The sequence below is a fragment of the Canis lupus genome, chromosome 5, assembly GCF_048164855.1.
Source record: "Canis lupus baileyi chromosome 5, mCanLup2.hap1, whole genome shotgun sequence".
Taxonomy (NCBI): domain Eukaryota; kingdom Metazoa; phylum Chordata; class Mammalia; order Carnivora; family Canidae; genus Canis; species Canis lupus.
The window spans coordinates 12652195-12673351 of NC_132842.1; the positions used below are offsets into that span (position 1 = coordinate 12652195).

Below are 21157 nucleotides of genomic sequence, written 5' to 3' on the forward strand. Positions count from 1 at the left end.
TGATCTCCAAGACCAGGTTCAGGTTATTGCAAGAAATCTTCAAGCTGAAAGTGAAAAACAAAGTCTTATACTGCAAGGAAGAAATTGTGGGACCCAGGAAATTTAACAAAAATCCCCTACCCCTGGACAAGCAGAGCAGGACTAACTCCATTTTGTGCTACACCTGCCACCTCCTGTATCACCCCCACATGACCTGCTTATTGCTTAAGGCGCTGCCCCACCATAGTCAAGCCGCTGGGCACACCCTAATCAGAAATCGGCTCATAACAATGTAACCCTGCTTTGTGCCCGCCAAAACTGCGCACCAATTCTGACCAAAGTAATAGGCCAGCTCAAATGGATACTATAGGGTAAGGTGTAATTCAATTGGCCACCTGCATGTGGACTGACAGGACTGTGCAACTTTCTGTGTATCCCATTGGCCACTGGCCCCTATAAAGCTGCTACGCCTCTTAGTCTCAGGGTCCAAGTCCCTGCTCCGCTGTGTCGGGGACACTTGGACCCAAGCTCAAGCTTGTAAATAAACCCTCATGTGTTTGCATCGGTGTCGGCTCCTTGGTGGTTTCTAGGATTCGCAATCTTGGGCACAACCGATGCAGGGCTTGATGCCAGGACCCCAGGATCGTGACCTGAACTGAAGGCAGATGCTCAACTGCTGAGCCCTCATTGCCTAGATTCCTCAGGCTGTGGCTTTGACTCCCGTGAATTATTCATCACATAACTAGGAGCCTGTGTCTCCCATGCCCCTTCACCCATTCTGCCCATGCCCCCCACCCACCTCCCCTCTGACAACCATCAGTTTGCTTTCTGTACTTATAGGCCTGAGAACCAGTACTTTTTAAAAATGTAAATTCATGGACCCTTTGAGAAACTAACAACACAGAATGTGAGTGGGCTTGAAGAGCTATGCCTTGCATTTTTAAGGCCCCTCAAAAGAAGTAGCTTAGTGTGTGACTAAAAATAACATTCGGTGTGTTGCATTGACTGTCCTGAATCTGGCTTCCCCAGTGCCATGTGTAAGCAGCTGAGAAGGTCCTCAGTGTGGGCAGTGACTAGCACCATGATTTTAACAAAGCTGAATGACAAATTTGGAAATCTCATTCTTTGCTCTTTCAAGCATATCTATAACTTATCTTTGGCAGGTTTTGTCTCATCTTTATCCATCAATTATGATTTTTTTCCACTGTTTCCACTGAGGATTAGTTTTCTGTAAGAAGTGATTTTGATTTTCAAATACAGAGAAATCTTATTTTTTTTCCTCAAGACATTACCATGGAAGCCAGTCCTTCAGAAAAAAAATATATATATTTTCTTCGTTTTAGGTTTTATATAGTCCCACATTGTGTTCTAGTATATAAAATAAATGATTCAACTTTCTATAGTGGTTTGGGAAATTAACTACAGTTGTATAATGAGTAAGTTCTATGCTATTTGCCCCAGTTTAATGGAGTGCAAAATATTATTGCTTACATCTATCTCGAGGAATGATTAGAATGGAGTACTTCTAGTTTCTGGGGCAGTGGAAGGGTCATCATGGAAACAGCTGAGGCTACTCAGATTTGAAAAGGACTTTCCACACATAGCTGGCTCACTTGGTGCAAATCTAAAGTGCCTGTGTGACTCACACCTGGCTTGGTGATATTTTTGACCTGTATGTCCCAACCAGGGTTGAGTCCTGCTCCAAGAGTCACTGCATTCAGGGAAGTTCCAAAAGCATGGTGCACACATGAGATGCTCATGGTTCCCTGTAGCTCCTTGCAGACAAGCTGCAGTTTACAGGTCAGGGGTCATTCTTCTACCCCAGGTACTGTTGCTTGGCACTGTCGTCTCCAGAGTACAGAGCGAGAGAGCATGCTCCTCATGCAGCAGGAGAGCGGCCACTCCGACGCACATAGTGCTCAGGAGCAAAAATGCTTTCAAATACTTTCCGGGTGAAACATACCATTTCTCCCTCTTCCCCTTTCTACTTATTTCACTAAGGAGAAAAAAAAAAAGTTTAATTACACAAGTAATACATTGTCAAAGATGCATAGATAAAAAAAGGAAAAGAATTCTTTACCCGTTTTTCCCCTGCCCCCAATCTCATTTCTTTCACCGTTTGACGAGTATCCTTCAAGAATGTTCTGTGCATTAAACACCTATATAGGGATGTGCGTAAACATATTGTTTAATGCATCGAGCACTTCTAGATGGATATGAATAAATATATAGGGATGGACATACAGAAATCTATGTCTTTTTGTTTCCTTTTTAATCAGATTCTGTCCTACTCTGTGGATTGTTCTATAACTTTCTTTCTAGACCATGTAATGTGTCAGAGCTGTATTTCCATGGTGTGTGTGTGTGTGTCTGTCTAGATAACCTTTCTATACATACATCTGTATCTCTGTCATTCTTCTAAACTAAGGCATCCTCTTCCATCATATCACAGCTCAATGAACTATAGAATCATAATTCTGTTGATGAAAGCCCCAGCTTTGCCCCTTTTGTAATATTTTGGAAGAAAAGATGTAAATATTAAATGGATGTTATCAAATTGTCCTCCAGGGATCCCTGGGTGGCGCAGCGGTTTGGCGCCTGCCTTTGGCCCAGGGCGCGATCCTGGAGACCCGGGATTGAATCCCACGTCGGGCTCCCGGTGCATGGAGCCTGCTTCTCCTTCTGCCTATGTCTCTGCCTCTCTCTCTCTCTCTGTGTGACTATCATAAAAAAAAAAAAAAAAAAAAAAAATTTAAAAAAAAAAAAATTTAAAAAAAAAAAATTGTCCTCCAGAGGGTTTAAAGCACTTGATGACCGTGGACAGTGCACTAAAGATCTTTCTCTTGTAATTTTTCTGAGCTTCGGTATTATCAGCCTTTATCATTTTTATCCATCTGAGGGGTAAAACATGGCGTCTTAAGTGTTAAATGTGCATTACTACTCCTATTGAGCCTATTTCCACTTGTTTGATGGCCATTTGTTCCATGATTTGTTAATTCATCTCCTTTCCCATTTTTCTATTGATTAGCAGTTTCTTATGTTTTTTACACAATTTCTTTGTGTTTTGTATATGATGGGGCATTTTAGGTTGAAACACCATTTTTTTTCTGGCCACCCATTTGTCCTCTTTTTTCTTAAATGGTATTTCTTTTATTGAAGTTGGTAACTTTTATGTGGACAAATCAATCTTTTCTGTAGGGTTAATGCTTTTTTTCTTATGCTTTCCTACCTACTGCAAGATCATGAAGCTATTCTCTAAGATTTTCTTCTGATAGTGTAAACTGTTTTCACATACTTGAATTTTAGCCCAACTGTCATTTATATGTGGAGTGAAACTGTAATTCAATTTTATTTCCCATGTGAACAGCCAGTAGTCCCCAGATCACTAAAGGATAGACTACTCAGTCTACTGAGTAGTAGACTCAGTAGGATAGTCTGCTACTACCCAGTAGTTTATCCTTTAGACATAAATTTGTAATATCCTCTTTCTTGTACACCAGTATTACATATGTTTTGGTTTTTCTTTCTTGGCTTTTTAAAAAAAAATAATTTTAATGGACCTTATTTTTTGGAGCAATTTTAGATCTATAGAAAGATTATGAAGATAATACAGAGTTCCAGTATGCCTTATACCTTGTTTCCCTGATCGCTAACATCTTCCCTTAGATTGGTACATTCATTTCAGTTAGTGACTTGATATTGATTGATACACTGTTATTAACTATAATCTATACTTCATTCAGATTTTCTTAGTTTTCTGCTAATCTGCTAATATCCTTTTTTTTTTTTTTTTTTTTTTTTACTCCAGGATCTCCTCTTACATTTAGTTGTCATTGTCTCATTAGGCTCCTTTCAGCTGTGAAGGTTTCTCAGACTTTCCTTGTCTTTGGTGACCTTGACAGTTTTTAGTCATACTAGTCAGGTGTGTTGTAGAATTCCCCTCTATTGGCATTTGTCTACCTAAAGCACCATTTTTATCATATCAAGGGTACATACAATCAACTTGATTTGTGACTGTTGTTATTAGTCCCCAGGGTGAAATAGTCTCTGTCAGGTTTCTCCACTATAAAGTTGTTCTCTTTTCCCATTCTTTGCATACTGTATTGTTTGGAAGGAGGTCTCCATGTGCAGGCCACACTAGAGTAGTGTGTTATGCTCACCCTCCTTTAGAAGTTAAAGTATCTCTGTAATAAATTTGGAATATTTTCTCTTTCCTATTTATTCAGTCATTTCTTCATATCAGCATGGACTGGTGAACATTTATTGGTATTTGGCGCTCTAATCCAGTACTAAATTAATTTTGTTGTTCACACTGTTCCAGTTTTGGCTGTAAGGAGCTATTTCAGTTGGGTCCCATCAATGTGGGCTTGCTCGTTTCATTTTAACAGTTACTTATTTTGGAACTGCCGGGTGCCCCAGGCTCATTTTACAATGCTCCATTCCTGGGAATCAACCGTTTCTCCAGGGAGCCCTCTTGCCTTTGTTTGTTTGCATCTTTTAAGATTTTATTTATTTATCCATGAGAGACACACAGAGAGGCAAAGACACAGGGAGAGGGAAAAGCAGGCTCCATGCAGGGAGCCCGACGTGGGACTCAATCCCGGATCCCCAGGATCACGCCCTGGACTGAAGGCAGCGCTAAACCGCTGAGCCACCTGGGCTGCCCGCCCTCATGCTTTTTACTGCGCAGTGAGATTTGATCCCAGGATCTGGGTGATGGTCTGTACATTGCTACCAGAGTGTTCTTTCTTGTATGTCCTCTCATCTGACAAAGAAATACATATATATATACACTAACTCATGTAGAAAATACACATTGTCAACACTTTTTTGCGCAATCAGCTGTAACTATAGTGAGCTTAAGATGAATTCTTACTGATGTCACTAACTCTAAGTCATTAACAAACGGATTGTTTTAGCCTCCTTCCCTTGTCACCTCCCACTCCCAACAGTGAGAAGCCTGCTTGTCACCATGCATTTCCTCATTCAATTCCAGCGTACACATGAAGCAATATCAGAATCGCTAATCTACACCTCATGGAAAACAGCTTGTATCAACCAGAGTTGATGTTGTTTTTATTCATCGGATAGTATTATTCTGTTTTTCATCCACAAATATGGGCATAAAAATAGTTATTCTCGGGTCACCTGTCTGGCTCACTCTGAAGAGCATGTGACTCGATCTCGAGGGCCAGGGGTCCAAGATAAAACAGCCTGTCAGCACTGCACCAAGAAGCACAAAATAAACCCTGGTATTTTAAAGTAAACATGCCACAAGTTTCACCTCCCTTTGACACTCACCCAAGCTACTCTACTCCTCTAGGTTTCGGTCTCCTACTCATCCCCAGAAGCATCCATTTCCTAAGCCCCTGCACAGCATTCGGCCATCATCATCACCACACTCCCCTCTAGGCCTTCAATCCTGAGCGCACCATCTACTCCCAAGCACGAATGGGACGATTTTCTTTCTACGGTTTAAGGGTGGCAAGCGCACAGAATGTTGCCTTTCTATATGCATTCCTTTTCTCCTTCCCTACACCTGCCTTGGTTTTGGAGTCGTTTCCATGATGACAGGACCTGATGTATAAAATTCGGTGTCGATGTGTTCATATATGTGTGTGTGTGTGTGTGTATATATATATATATGTAGATAGATAGAGAGAATAAAACCTTTTGCTGCTATATATATATTTATAATGTCAACTCCTTTGTAAACAAAAAGTTGATACGTACCTTGTTTTTTGGGTCTGAATTTGCTTTGTGTAAAAAACAGCTTCTCTATTGAGACATTCTCCTCAAAGGACGCAGAATGTAGAGTGGTGTGGTTCTTGTTGTCCATAAAATTTGGATAAGCACCGTGTCAGGGCAGAATCGTCGCACATGCCTATTCTTTCCATTGTACACCCTGTCAGGAATACAGCAAGAAGCACAAAGTAAATTCTGGGAATTCAAAGGAAACATGACACAAATTTCACCTCCATTTACACTCACCGAAGCTACTCTACTCCTCTGGGTCACGGTCTCCTACTCATCCCCAGAAGCATCCACTTCCTAAGCCCCTGCCGGCACAACATTCGGCCGTCATCATCACCACACTCCCTGCTAGGCCTTCAATCCTTTGTGGGCCCTGAACGCACCGTGTACTGCCAGGCACGAATGGGAAGATTTTCTTTCTGGTGTGAAAGGGAGGCTAGCGGACAGAATGTAGCCTTTCTATATGCATTACTTTTTCCCTTTCCCAACCCCTGCCTTGGTTTTGGAGTTGTTTCCATGATAACAGGACCTGATGTATAAAAGTCGGTGTCGATGTCTTCATAAATACGTACATATATATAGAATAAAACCTTTTGAATATATATATAGATAGATATAGATATATATAATTTATAATCTCAACTACTTGCAAAAAAAAAAGGTTGATGTGTACCTTGTTTTTGGCCTTTGCATTTCCTTTGTATAAAAGCAGCTTCTCTATCGACACATTCTCCTCAAAGGCCACATAACGTTGAGGTGTTGCCCTTGTTGTCCTTAACACTTTTCTCAGCACCGTGTCGGGGCAGAAGAGTAGCACAGGGTTGTTCTTTACGTTGTATACCCTGTCAGTACTACACCAAGAAACAGAATGCAAATTCTGGGAATTTAAAGGAAACATGCCACAAGTTTCACCTCCTTTAACACTCACCCAAGCTACTCTACTCCTCTGGGTCACGATCTCCTACTCATCCCCGGAAGCATCCACTTCCTAAGCCCCTACCTGCACGGCATTCGGCCATCATCATCATCACACTCCCCGCTAGGCCTTCAATCCTTTGTGGGCCCTGAACGCACCGTGTAGTGCCAGGCATGAATGGGAAGATTTTCTCTCTGGTGTGGAAGGGCGTCTGGCAGACAGAATGTAGCCTTTCTATATGCATTACTTTTCCCTTTCCCTGCCTTGGTTTTGGAGATGTTTCCATGAGACAGGACCTGATGTATAAAAGTCGGTGTCGATCTGTTCATATATACGTATATATATATAGAATAAAAGCTTTTGAAGCTATATATATATATATATATATATATATACACCTAAAATGTCAACTATGTTGTAGAAAAAAAAGTTGATATGTACCTTGTTTTATGCCTCCGTATCTCCTTTGTATAAAAACAGCTTCTGGAGGAGGCACAAGGTAGCGGAAGAGTAGGGTCTCCAAATCACCTGTCCCCACCAAATTACCTAGATAACCTTCAAATTATCCTGAAAATCTATGAATTCGGCCTAAGATTTAAAGAGAGAACAGCTGGAATGCTACAGTGAAAGAGTTCACCCTTCTATCAAGGTAGGAAGACGGGGGGGGGGGGGGGGGGGGGGGGGGAAGAAACAAAAGGCACCCAGAGGGGAGGGACCCCGCGAGGAGCCGAGCTAAGGCTGGGGCGAGTGTCCCAGGAAAGGAGAGCTCTGGCCCGGAGAAGCAGGAGCTACACCAATCTTCCAGGGCGGAAAGGTCTTGCAGGGATTTGGAGAAGGACCCCAGGAGTGAGGGGATGCCCTCAGGCTCCCTGGGATAGTAACAGAGCAACTGCGCCCCGGGGAGAGTGCACCGAGCTCCCTAAAGGGCCGCAGCACGGGCATGGCTGGACCAGGGAGCAGCTCAGGGGGGCTCGGTCGGTAGCTCCGCGGAGAGGGGGCTGCGTGGCCAGGGAGCAGCTCAGAGGCGGCTCCCGCAGAGGAAGAGGCTCTGTGCAGAGGGGGCTGCTCCACTCTGGGAGCAGCTCGGAGGGCCTCGGGCGATGGCTCCGCGGAAGGGGGCTGTGCCACCTGGAGCGTGAATCCAACAGCACAGGCCCGGGAGCACTGGGCGCCAGGACACAACCCAGGTTCCGGCCTCCCCCCGGGACAGGCAGAGGCGGGGAGGGCCCAGAACAGCAAGGACGCTCCTGCCTGGAGCTGAGCAGATCAGCTGCCCGTCCCCGGAGCCTCCAGGCACTGCAGACTGAGAGCTCCCTAGTTACTGCAGGAGCTGAATCCAGGGCTCCAGAGCTGGCCGCCGCCAATAATGATGTTCCTCCTGGGGCCTCACAGAGTAAACAACCCCCACTGAGCCCTACACCAGGCAGAGGGCAGAGAGCTCCAAGTGCCAACACCCGAAAATCAGCACAACAGGCCACTCCCCCAGAAGACCAACTAGATGGACAAGTTCCAGGGTAAGTCAAGGGACTTAAAGTATACAGAATCAGAAGATACTCCCCCCGTGTTTTTTTCTTCTTTATTTCCTTTTTGATTTGTTTGCTTCCCCCACCCTTTTTTTCCTTTATTTTTCTTTCTTTTCATTTTTCTTCCTTTTTTCTTTTTCCTTTTTCTCTTTTCTTTCCTTCTTTCTCTCCTCTCTTTTTCTCCTTTTCCAAATACAACTTGTTTCTGGCCACTCTGCACTGAGCAAAATGACTAGAAGGAAAACCTCACCTCAAAAGAAAGAATCAGAAACAGTCCTCTCTCCCACAGAGTTACAAAATCTGGATTACAATTCAATGTCAGAAAGCCAATTTAGAAGCACTATTATACAGCTACTGGTGGCTCTAGAAAAAAGCATAAAGGACTCAAGAGACTTCATGACTGCAGAATTTAGATCCAATCAGGCAGAAATTAAAAATCAATTGAATGAGATGCAATCCAAACTAGAAGTCCTAACGACGAGGGTTAATGAGGTGGAAGAACGAGTGACATAGAAGACAAGTTGATGGAAAAGAGGGAAACTGAGGAAAAAAGAGACAATTAAAAGACCATTAGGATAGACTAAGGGAAATAAACGACAACCTGAAGAACAAAAACCTACGTTTAATTGGAATTCCCGAGGGCGCTGAAGGGACAGAGGGCCAGAATATGTATTTGAACAAATCACAGCTAAAAACTTTCCTAATATGGGAAGGGAAACAGGCATTCAGATCCAGGAAATAGAGAGATCCCCCCCTAAAATCAATAAAAACCGTTCAACACCACAACATTTAATAGTGAAGCTTGCAAATTCCAAAGATAAAGAGAAGATCCTTAAAGCAGCAAGAGACAAGAAATGCCTGACTTTTATGGGGAGGAGTATTAGGGTAACAGCAGACCTCTCCACAGAGACCTGGCAGGCCAGAAAGGGCTGTCAGGATATATTCAGGGTCCTAAATGAGAAGAACATGCAACCAAGAATACTTTATCCAGCAAGGATCTCATTCAGAATGGAAGGAGAGATAAAGAGCTTCCAAGACAGGCAGGAACTGAAAGAATATGTGACCTCCAAACCAGCTCTGCAAGAAATTTTAAGGGGGACTCTTAAAATTGCCCTTTAAGAAGTTCAGTGGAACAATCCACAAAAACAAGGACTGAATAGTTATCATGATGCTACTAAACTCATACCTTTCAATAGTAACTCTGAACATGAACGGGCTTAATGACCCCATCAAAAGGCGCAGGGTGTCAGACTGGATAAAAAAGCAGGACCCATCTATTTGCTGTCTACAAGAGACTCATTTTAGACAGAAGGACACCTACAGCCTGAAAATAAAAGGTTGGAGAACCATTTACCATTCAAATGGTCTTCAAAAGAAAGGGGTAGCCATTCTTATATCAGATAAACTAAAATTTACCCCGAAGACTGTAGTGAGAGATGAAGAGGGACACTATCTCATACTTAAAGGATCTATCCAACAAGAGGACTTAACAATCCTCAATATATATGCCCCGAATGTGGGAGCTGCCAAATATTTAAATCAATTAATAACCAAAGTGAAGAAATACTTAGATAATAATACACTTATACTTGGTGACTTCAATCTAGCTCTTTCTATACTCGATAGGTCTTCTAAGCACAACATCTCCAAAGAAACGAGAGCTTTAAATGACACACTGGACCAGATGGATTTCACAGATATCTACAGAACTTTACACCCAAACTCAATTGAATACACATTCTTCTCAAGTACACATGGAACTCTCTTCAGAATAGACCATATACTGGGTCACAAATCGGGTCTGAACCGATACCAAAAGATTGGGATCGTCCCCTGCATATTCTCAGACCATAATGCCTTGAAATTAGAACTAAATCACAACAAGAAGTTTGGAAGGACCTCAAACACGTGGAGGTTAAGGACCATCCTGCTAAAAGATGAAAGGGTCAACCAGGAAACTAAGGAAGAATTAAAAAGATTCATGGAAACTAATGAGAATGAAGATACAACCGTTCAAAATCTTTGGGATGCAGCAAAAGCAGTCCTAAGGGGGAAATGCATCGCAATACAAACATCCATTCAAAAACTGGAAAGAACCAAATACAAAATCTAACCTTACACATAAAGGAGCTAGAGAAAAAACAGCAAATACATCCTACACCCAGCAGAAAAAGAGAGTTAATAAAGATTTGAGCAGAATTCAACGAAATCGAGACCAGAAGAACTGTGGAACAGATCAACAGAACCAGGAGTTGGTTCTTTGAAAGAATTAATAAGATAGATAAACCATTAGCCAGCCCTATTAAAAAAAGATGGAGAAGACTCAAATTAATAAAATTATGAATGAGAAAGGAGAGACCACTACCAACACCAAGGAAATACAAACGATTTTAAAAACATATTATGGGGGATCCTTGGGTGGCTCAGAGGTTTGGCGCCTGCCTTTGGCCCAGGGCACGATCCTGGACTCCTGGGATCGAGTCCCACGTCAGGCTTCTGGCATGGAGCCTGCTTCTCCCTCCTCCTGTGTCTCTGCCTCTCTCTCTCTCTATGTCTATCATAAATAAATAAATCCTTAAAAAAATAAAATAAATAAAAACATATTATGAACAGCTATACGCAAATAAATTAGGCAATCTAGAAGAAATGGACGCATTCCTAGAAAGCCACAAACTACCAAAACTGGAACAGGAAGAAATAGAAAACCTGAAGAGGCCAATAACCAGGGAGGAAATTGAAGCAGTCATCAAAAACCTCCCAAGACACAAAAGTCCAGGGCCAGATGGCTTCGCTGGGGAATTCTATCAAACGTTTAAAGAAGAAACCATACCTATTCTTCTAAAGCTGTTTGGAAAGATAGAAACAGATGGAGTACTTCCAAATTCGTTCTATGAGGCCAGCATCACCTTAATTCCAAAACCAGACAAAGACCCCACCAAAAAGGAGAATTAATTATAGACCAATATCCCTGATGAATATAGATGCAAAAATTTTCAACAAGATACTAGCCAATAGGATCCAACAATACATTAAGAAAATTATTCACCATGACCAAGTAGGATTTATCCCTGGGACACAAGGCTGGTTCAACACTCGTAAAACAATCAATGTGATTCATCATATCAGCAAGAGAAAAACCAAGAACCATATGATCCTCTCATTAGATGCAGAGAAAGCATTTGACAAAATACAGCATCCATTCCTGATCAAAACTCTTCAGAGTGTAGGGATAGGGGGAACATGCCTCAGCATTTTAAAAGCCACCTATGAAAAGCCCACAGCAAATATCATTCTCAATGGGGAAACACTAGGAGCCTTTCCCCTAAGATCAAGAACAAGACAGGGATGTCCACTCTCACTACTGCTATTCAACATAGTACTAGAATCCCTAGTCCCAGCAATCAGACAACAAAAGACAGAAAAGGCATTCACACTGGCAAAGAAGTCAAACTCTCCCTCTTCGCCGATGACATGATACTCTACATAGAAAACCCAAAAGACTCCACCCCAAGATTGCTAGAACTCATACAGCAATTTGGTAGCGTGGCAGGATACAAAATCAATGCCCAGAAATCAATGGCATTTCTATACACTACCAATGAGACTGAAGAAAGAGAAATTAAGGAGTCAATCCCATTTACAATTGCACCCAAAAGCCTAAGATACCTAGGAATAAACCTAACCAAGGAGGTAAAGGATCTATATGCTAAAAACTATAGAACACTTCTGAAAGAAATTGAGGAAGACAGAGAGATGGAAAAATATTCAATGCTCATGGATTGGCAGAATTAATATTGTGAAAATGTCAATGGTACCCAGGGCAATTTACACGTTTAATGCAATCCCTATCAAAATACCATGGACTTTCTTCAGAGAGTTAGAACAAATTATTTTAAGATTTGTGTGGAATCAGAAAAGACCCCGAATAGCCAGGGGAATTTAAAAAAGAAAACCGTATCTGGGGGCATCACAATGCCAGATTTCAGGTTGTACTACCAAGCTGTGGTCATCAAGATAGTGTGGGACTGGCACAAAAACAGACACATAGATCAATAGAACAGAATAGAGAACCCAGAAGTGGACCCTCAACTTTATGGTCAACTAATATTCGATAAAGGAGGAAAGACTATCCATTGGAAGAAAGACAGTCTCTTCAATAAACGGTGCTGGGTAAATTGGACATCCACATGCAGAAGAATGAAACTAGACCACTCCCTTGCACCATACACAAAGATAAACTCAAAATGGATTAAAGATCTAAATGTGAGACAATATTCCATCAAAATCCTAGAGGAGAACACAGGCAACACCCTTTTTGAACTCGGCCACAGTAACTTCTTGCAAGATCCATCCACGAAGGCAAAAGAAACAAAAGCAAAATGAACTATTGGGACTTCATCAAGATAAGAAGGGCCAGGAGTCCAAGCCCCCTGCTGTTTATAGAGGTTATGAAACAATAGTAATAATAGGAACTACACAGGCTGAGCAGGAGCTACTCTTGGGAATGAGAGACCTCACCTTGGTATGTGGCTGGCAGAGTGGCTACCAGCACAAGTACATACCCCCTGTAGGATGCCATGACCTGATCCCCTTGCTCTCATCTTCTAAACCTTAGGGCCTAGAGCTCCCATGGCCTATTACAACCTGATGCTATCTCCTCCCATTTACACTCACCCAAGCTACTCTAAGTCCTCTGGGTCACGGTCTCCTACTAATCCCCAGAAGCATCCATTTCCAAAGCCCCTGCACAGCATTCATCCATCATCATCCACACTCCCCTCTAGGCCTTCAATCCTTTGTGGGCCCTGAGCGCACCATCTACTCCCAGGCACGAAAGGGAAGATTTTCTTTCTGGTGTGGAAGGGCGTCTGGCAGACAGAATGTAGCCTTTCTATATGCATTACTTTTCTCTTTCTCTCCCCCTGCCTTGGTTTTGGAGTTGTTTCCATGATGACAGGACCTGATTTATAAAATTCAGTGTCGATGTGTTCATATATATGTACATATATATAGAATAAACCTTTTGCAGCTATATATATATAATATATATATATTTATAATGTCAACTACACTGTAAGAAAAAAGTTGATCTGTACCTTGCATTTTGCATCTGCATCACCTTTGTGTAAAAAATAGCTTCCCTATTGAGATATTATCCTCAAAGGCCACATAATGGAGAGTGTTGTTGCCCTTGTTGTCCATACGATTTGCATCAGCACAGTTTCAGGGCAGAATAGTCGCACATGCCTGTTCTCTGCATTGTACAACCTGTCAGCACTACACCAAGAAACAGAATGTAAATTCTGGGAATTTAAAGGAAACATGCCACAATTTTTTGTCATTTCTAATGGCTGAGTAATATTCCATTGTATACATAAACCACATCTTCTTTATCCATTCATCTTTCAATGGACACTGAGGCTCCTTCCACAGTTTGGCTATTGTGGACATTGCTGCCATAAACATCGGGGTGGAGGTGTCCTGGCGTTTCACTGCATCTGTATCTTTGGGGTAAATCCCCAGCAGTGCAATTGCTGGGTCGTATGTAGGGCAGATCTATTTTCAACTCTTTGAGGAACCTCCACACAGTTTTCCAGAGTGGCTGCACCAACTGACATTCCCACCAACAGTGCAAGAGGGTTCCCCTTTCTCCACATCCTCTCCAGCATTTGTTGTTTCCTGAACAGGCCAATACCCAGGGAGTAAATTGAAGCAGTCATCAAAAACCTCCCAAGACACAAAAGTCCAGGGCCAGATGGCTTCGCTGGGGAATTCTATGAAATGTTTAAAGAAGAAACCATACCTATTCTACTAAAGCTGTTCAGAAAATACAAAGAGATGGAGTACTTCCAAACTCATTCTATGAGGCCTGCATCACCCTAATTCCAAAACCAGACAAAGACCCCACCAAAAAGGAGAATTATAGACCAATAATCATGATGAACACAGATGCAAAAATTCTCAACAAGATATTAGCCACTAGGATCCAACAATATATTAAGAAGATGATTCACCATGACCAAGTAGGATTTATCCCCAGGATGCAAGGCTGGTTCAACACTTGTAAAGCAATCAATGTTATTGATCATATCAGCAAGAGAAAAACCAAGAACCATATGATCCTCTCATTAGATGCAGAGAAACCATTCGACAAAATACAGCATCCATTCCTGATCAAAACTCAGAGTGTAGCGATAGAGGGAACATGCCTCAGCATTTTAAAAGCCACCTATGAAAAGCCCACAGCAAATATCATTATCAATGGGAAACACTAGGAGCCTTTCCCCTAAGATCAAGAACAAGACAGGGATGTCCACTCTCACTACTGCTATTCAACATAGTACTAGAAGCCCTAGTCCCAGCAATCAGACAACAAAAGACAGAAAAGGCATTCACACTGGCAAAGAAGTCAAACTCTCCCTCTTCGCCGATGACATGATACTCTACATAGAAAACCCAAAAGACTCCACCCCAAGTTGCTAGAACTCATACAGCAATTCGGCAGTGTGGCAGGATACAAAATCAATGCCCAGAAGTCAGTGGCATTTCTATACACTACCAATGAGACTGAAGAAAGAGAAATTAAGGAGTCAATCCCATTTACAATTGCACCCAAAAGCCTAAGATACCTAGGAATAAACTTAACCAAAGAAGTAAAGGATCTATACCCTAAAAACTACAGAACACTTCTGAAAGAAATTGAGGAAGACACAAAGAGATGGAAAAATACTCCATGGTGTTGGATTGGAAGAATTAATATATTGAAAATCTAAATGCTACCTAGGGCAATTTACACATTTAATGCAATCCCTATCAAAATACCATGGACTTTCTTCAGAGAGCTGGAACAAATTATCTTAAGATTTATATGGAAAGGTAATTTTTTTAAATTAATGTGGCTATGAACTGCTGCCATCCTTAACGTCAGAAAATATATTCCTTCTAATTTTTGCTGTGACCATTCATCTACTCAAGTTAAATTCCAGCTCATGAATATTGTCCATTAGGAGCCTAAACCTTCCTGCTATTATTTCATATTCTTCGTCTAAACAAGGGCAGGACCACGTTGGCTTCATTAGTGCACACAGCCAGATCACCACCATTAAGGGAAATATTCTAGGTATTTTTGGTAGAATCTTTAACAACTTCCATGCCTATCAGGGAAGTGGAACAAGGCTGATTTGTTCTGCTTTGCAGAAGGCAACAATTTGATCTCTGGTTTATGAGACGGTGCTCAAGATATTTTTCCATATGTTTTCCCACCAAGAGAATCTGACATCAGCATGGTTTTACCTTTACCAGTGAATGCAGGATTTTCTCACCAAACATATCCCAGAGGAAGGTCAGGTCTTCCTGGCTGTCCACACGTGGCCCCAGCTGGCCTGGCACAAGAGCCAACAGCTCATACAGACCTAGAAAGTGAAAATAAAACACAAAGCGTAATCGTAGAGTGATCTCATTAATTTCACTTAAGGTGTGTGTGAAGGATGGCTGGAACATGTCGTTTTTACTGGATCAGTATTCTGGGCCATCAAGCAGAATGCTTCTCTGAGAAAGCCAAGGAACCTTTTTGATTTTTAAAGCCGAAACAAATATGCAGCATCAACAGGCTAGCCTAACCTCTTGTTTGTCAACATTCTCCAGGCATCCAAGTGGACACAACCCGAGGCAGAAAACGTGTACAAGCTTTCAGAGGAAGAAGAAAACTAAATTGTCACTACATTTCCCTCAGTGTTAGCCGAAGAGCAAAATGAGTCATGAATAGGAAAAACTTCCTTAGAAGAGCAGAAAATTGATAGAGTGGCCCATTAAAAAGGTTTTGTGGTTTCCAAAGAGTTCCTAATGATATATAGCTTCAAAACCATTTCCGTTATCTACATCCAAATTCAAGTTCCAAAAAGCTAAGGCCTATTAAGCCATACGTGGTGTTGCTTTCTTGTAGCTGCTCATTTCTCAAAAACAACCACAAGCTACACAGAACTGAGTTTACCTTTAACTCCAATCTGGGCGTATGCCGTACCCTCTGAAAGCGTTAAGAAAAAGGATGCAGGTTCCTAGGGGCCCTCCTCACTAGAAGCTTCCTGGGGCTAGACAGTAGCACCCTATTCCACCAGTAGCCTGTTGCAGAAACCCTCCACCTCCTTTGGGGGCCATCAGACTCCTGTTCAAGAACTGTTACAACAGTGCCTGCCTGGGGCCTCTTCAGGGAGGTAACCTAGAAGAAGTCAGTATCAACTCTCAGCACACATTTCACTTTCCAGTGGGATTATACGAGGTAAAAAGGAGAAACTTCCTTTTATTTCTGTCTGCTGTCTACAAGAGCACCGAAACCCCCTGGGATCTACGACACAGGAGCGTGTTGTTACTCCTGCTCTGAAGTGCTGCTGTTCATCACAGGGACAGCTTTACAAGATATGTAACTAGCAAAGAATAGTAAATTATGGCCTGCTGATTAGTATATCTATTATCTTCCTAAAGTATTATCATATTCTGATAATCAGTGATCATTCACCAAATGTATTCGCTTTCCCTTGGAAAGCTGGATCTGTAACTTGAGACGTTAAACTCAAACATTCCTGGGACTGCATGTGGCCAAAAAGATCTATTCTACTTTAGGGGGAAGAAAATGTCTCCCTATTACATTCTTAAGTATTCTTGATGATTTACACTTATTCCCTTAAAAACCTGGCATCGTGCCTAAGCTAGCTCTTATTTATGATTTCATAAAACTATCTGTAAGGTGTCTCAACATAATTCGATGTATAATAATACAGGTCTCACTTTACACATACACAGATACACACACCTTCAAAAACACGACAATTGCCAAGATCAGTGGTTAAGGTCAGAGGTTCAAATTGAACATTATGTAAAAAGGAGGTAGAATTTCAGTATTTTATTATTGATTTCAGGAGCAATAAAGGGAATTCCTTGTTCCTGGGAAATATGGTTAGTTTAATCAATAATACTAGTTCAACTATAACATAATTTATGAGGTATAGTTCTTGGGGGGGGGGGCGTTAACTGAGGTAATATATTAGAACAGCCCCGGCACATGGTAAATAGTCTATTTCATATGTAACTCGGTGAGCTTCAGCTATTGTTGTTATTATTACTGTTATTCATCAGGACTGTTATTTCTTTTAAGATTATTTTACAGAGAGGCAGGGGACAGGGGCAGAGGGAGACAGAATCTTTTTTTTTTTTTTTTTTTTTTATGATAGTCACACAGAGAGACAGAGAGAGAGAGAGAGAGAGAGGCAGAGACATAGGCAGAGGGAGAAGGAGGCTCCATGCACCAGGAGCCCGACGTGGGATTCGATCCTGGGAGGGAGACAGAATCTTAAGCAGACTCCACGCTCAGCATGGAGCTTGACACAAAGCTCCAAATCATGACCCTGATCATGGTTGGAGCTGAGACCAAGAGTCAGACACTCAACCCACTGCATCACCCAGGAGTGCCCATCACTACTGCTATTGAAAAATCAAAACTCTGAGTCAAACAGACCTAGATTCAAACAAGGTCTATACTTCATTTACCTCCCATAACTTACCTCAGCCTTCTTTCCATCATATGTTCAAAAGAAACGGTAATCTACACATGTAGTAAACTGGACAGGAAAAAATACACAAACGTATGCACATACACAAGTGTGTGCATATAATACAGGTAAAATCTGAAAAAGCCTAAGGGGCTGCATCAGTGACGACGTACCCACGTGGTTACCATAACTATGCGAGATGTCACCACTGGAGGAAGCAGGGTCAAGGGTACACGAGATCTGTATTACGTCTTTCAACACATGAATCCACAGTTATCTCAAAGTACAGTTAAAGCAAGAGGAAAAGTGGTGGTTAATGTGATTGTTATAAGAATGCAAGGGAACAAGGCACATAGTCCTGTGGTTGGCACAAAAGAGGCATTTGATGAATTTTTTAAAGATTTTATTTATTCATGAGACAGACAGAGAGAGAGAGGCAGACATAGGCAGAAAGAGAAGCAGGCTCCATGCAGGCAGCCCAAAGTGGGACTCGATCCCAGGACTCCAGGATCACACCCTGGGCTGAAGGCTGACGCTTCAGCACTGAGCCACCCAGGCGTCCCTGATAAAAACGTTTTAAAAATTGGGCAGCCCGGGTGGCCCAGCAGTTTAGCACTGCCTTTGGGCCAGGGCTTGATCCTGGAGACCCAGGATCAAGTCCCACTGTGGGCTCCCTGCATGGAGCCTGCTTCTCCCTCTGCCTGTGTCTGTCTCTGTGTCTCTCTTATGAATAAATAAAATCTTAAAAAAAAAAAACGCTTTAAAAAATAATAAAGTGACTTCTTAAGACTTCCTCAAGTGGCAATTGCCCCTTACTAGAATTCTGTCTATACCTTTACTCAACTTCACTTCAAAAAGTTTGGTTCTCTAATGAAGAACCAAGAGAAGCAGAGGAATAAGCATCCGCATAAAACACATAAAGTGAAAGATCCCTATAATTTCTAATCTGTGGATAAAACCTGAAAGGAGTCTGGGGGACTAACCAAATAGCAAATCACTTCGAGATTGATGACATACGCCTTATTATCTAAATTAAAATAGAAAACACAGGGACACCTGGGTGATTGAGAAGCTGAGCGACTAACTTTGGCTCAGGGCGTGATTCTGGCCCAGGATCCAGCCCCACACTGGGCTTCCTATGGGGAGCCTGCTTCTCCCTCTGTGTCTCTGCCTCTCTCTGTCTCTCACAAGTCAGTAAGTAAAATCTTTTACAAATAAAATAGAAAACACAGGTAAGAAAATCAACTTCTGAAGATGATCGATTTTTTTTTAATTATACGGCCCCGATATTTAAACTATGGCTTTTTAAAATCATAAACAAGGAAAAAATTTTTTAAAGCAACAGATAAGTCCTAGGAGATCATGAAAACCAGCCCAGCGCAGCCCGCGACCGTGCGCCCCGCTGCTCGGGGTCCTTGCCCGCGCCCCGCCCGCGGCTCGCACCTTCCTCAGCGCAGACATCCTCGGGCGCAGAGCGACATGGCCTTAGTCACGGTACCCAGCCCGGCGCACGCTCGGAGCCCCTCGCCGGCGCCTGCGCACTGGGCGCTCGGGAGACCTGGCGCGCTGGGGGGCGGCGGAGGCATCTGGGGAGGGGCCAGGACCCGCCGCCCGCCGCCGCCCGCCGCCGCCCGCCGCCGCGCAGGCCCCGCCCCGGATGCCACCTGTGCTGCGCGCCAGAGGCGGCGGGTAACCCGGGGCGCGTGCCACTCGCCGGCAGCCCCGCGGTCCCAGCGCCGCCCGCGCGGCCGGTGCCAGGGCGCCGCTAAGTTAGCGCGCGGCTCCACACGTGCCTCGGCGCCCCGCATCCGTTGGACGGACCGGCAGCAGGTGCGGCGGGCCGTGTGGCCGGAGGCTCCCGAGCCGTCCAGGGACCGTCCGTCCTGCCGCTGGCGCTGCCCCAAACCCGAGCCGCTTCCGTGTTCCCTCGCCGCTGCCCCGCGGGAGCCGGACGCCGCCCCCTCCTCAGGCCCCGCAGCTCCCCCAGCCCGCCCGTCCGCCCCGCACAGCCCGCGCCGCACCCACGCCCCGGGAGCGCAGGGTCGGGGAACCCCCGCCGGCGAGGGACGAGGCCGCCGCGCAGCACGACCCGGCCACGGCCCCGCGGCTCGCACCTTCCTCAGCGCTGACATCCTCGGGCGCTCGGAGTTCAGCAGGCGCAGGGCGACACGGCGGGCGGCCCGACCTCCCGTCAGTCCGCGGGGCAACCGCCGCCGCGCGCTCCGACCGCGCTCCATCTCGGCGCACGCTCGGAGCCCCCCGCCGGCGCCTGCGCACTGGGCGCTCGGGAGGCCTGGCGCGCTGGAGGGCGGCGGGCGCGCGGAGGCATCTGGGGAGGGGCCAGGCCCCCGCCGCGGAGCCCAGGCCACGCCCCCGCCGCCCGACGGCGCGCAGGCCCCGCCCCGGATGCCACCTGTGGCGCGGGCCGTCGCCGGCCTCCCGAGAGTCCCGGCACCTATGTTCCAGGCTGTACCTTAGGTCCTTCACTGCATCTTCTGCCTTGAGTGCAAAGACAAGACAAGAGCAAGCACACATCATCCCAGGAGGGTTTAAAAATAATGATAAGCACAACACTTTTTTGTTGCCCAATTTTTTTGTTTGTTTGGTGTACCTCACAGATACCTTGATTCATGTCACAAAGGAAATGACATGTTTACAAGTTTACAGCAATGCTCCATGTCCCCATCTAACAGAGCTTGCTGAGCTTTACAGCCAGACTGATGTTCCATCTGGTGTGTATTCTAAGTAAAGCTGCTTAGTGATGACCATGAGCAGGTGCAGGACTAGAAGCTTTCAGAGCTTTACTTCCTTCATCAGCACTCCTAATTTTATAAATGATGAAGCCCATCAACCCCATTCCTACTCAAATCTTCTGATAAACTTGGGTAGAATAGGGCTTCATGGGGACCCAAATATTTTTAAAAAGACTTTGAAACATTTGGTATAGGACCCCTGGTGCATGCCTCAGGGATCTGCCCGGCCAAGGACTCGGAAAGGTCACTGGGTGCTATATTGCCTAGTTCTTAAAGCACTGACCCTGAATGAAGGCTCAGGAACCCCACGCACTGTCTGGTTACATTTAGGTAATCGAAAATCCAGTAGTCAAAATGTCCAGTCTTCTGTAATTAGCAAAGTTGTGAACATGACGTGAGGTTAATTAGTTTTCCTATCTAGAACTTGAGCCTGTGGCAGATGGTTTGCAGTGGGAGAGTGAATATAGTCATTAAAGCTTCGCTATTTTTAATCTCCCCTCCTTCTCACTATTCTGTAGACATTTTAGAGGAAAAACCCCTGTTATTATGTTCATTATATAGCTTGATGAATTTTCACAAAGTAAAACAATGTAAAAAGTCATGTAATGCAGATTCTTTGGGTGTTGTCCATTATGAAATATCTTATTTTTTTCTTTCTCTTTTCCCTCAATACTTGAAATACTTCCCTCC

The 21157-nt window shown here is 43.8% G+C and overlaps 1 protein-coding gene and 1 pseudogene across 1 annotated transcript; both read right to left on the reverse strand.

Annotated features, from left to right (window-relative positions):
* Positions 1 to 1420: 1420 nt before the first annotated feature.
* LOC140633120 (uncharacterized) lies at positions 1421 to 20249 on the reverse strand. Its single transcript, XM_072825145.1, has 5 exons — positions 19829 to 20249; positions 15466 to 15584; positions 6407 to 6610; positions 5713 to 5884; positions 1421 to 1975 (listed from the first exon to the last, which is right to left on the reverse strand). Exons 1-4 carry the CDS (start codon positions 20247 to 20249, stop codon positions 5864 to 5866), a joined length of 765 nt encoding a protein of 254 aa, XP_072681246.1. The 3' UTR covers positions 1421 to 1975; positions 5713 to 5863.
* Positions 20250 to 20469: 220 nt separating this feature from the next.
* Positions 20470 to 20652, reverse strand: LOC140633225 (ATP synthase subunit ATP5MJ, mitochondrial pseudogene; annotated as a pseudogene).
* Between the last annotated feature and the right edge of the window lie 505 nt (positions 20653 to 21157).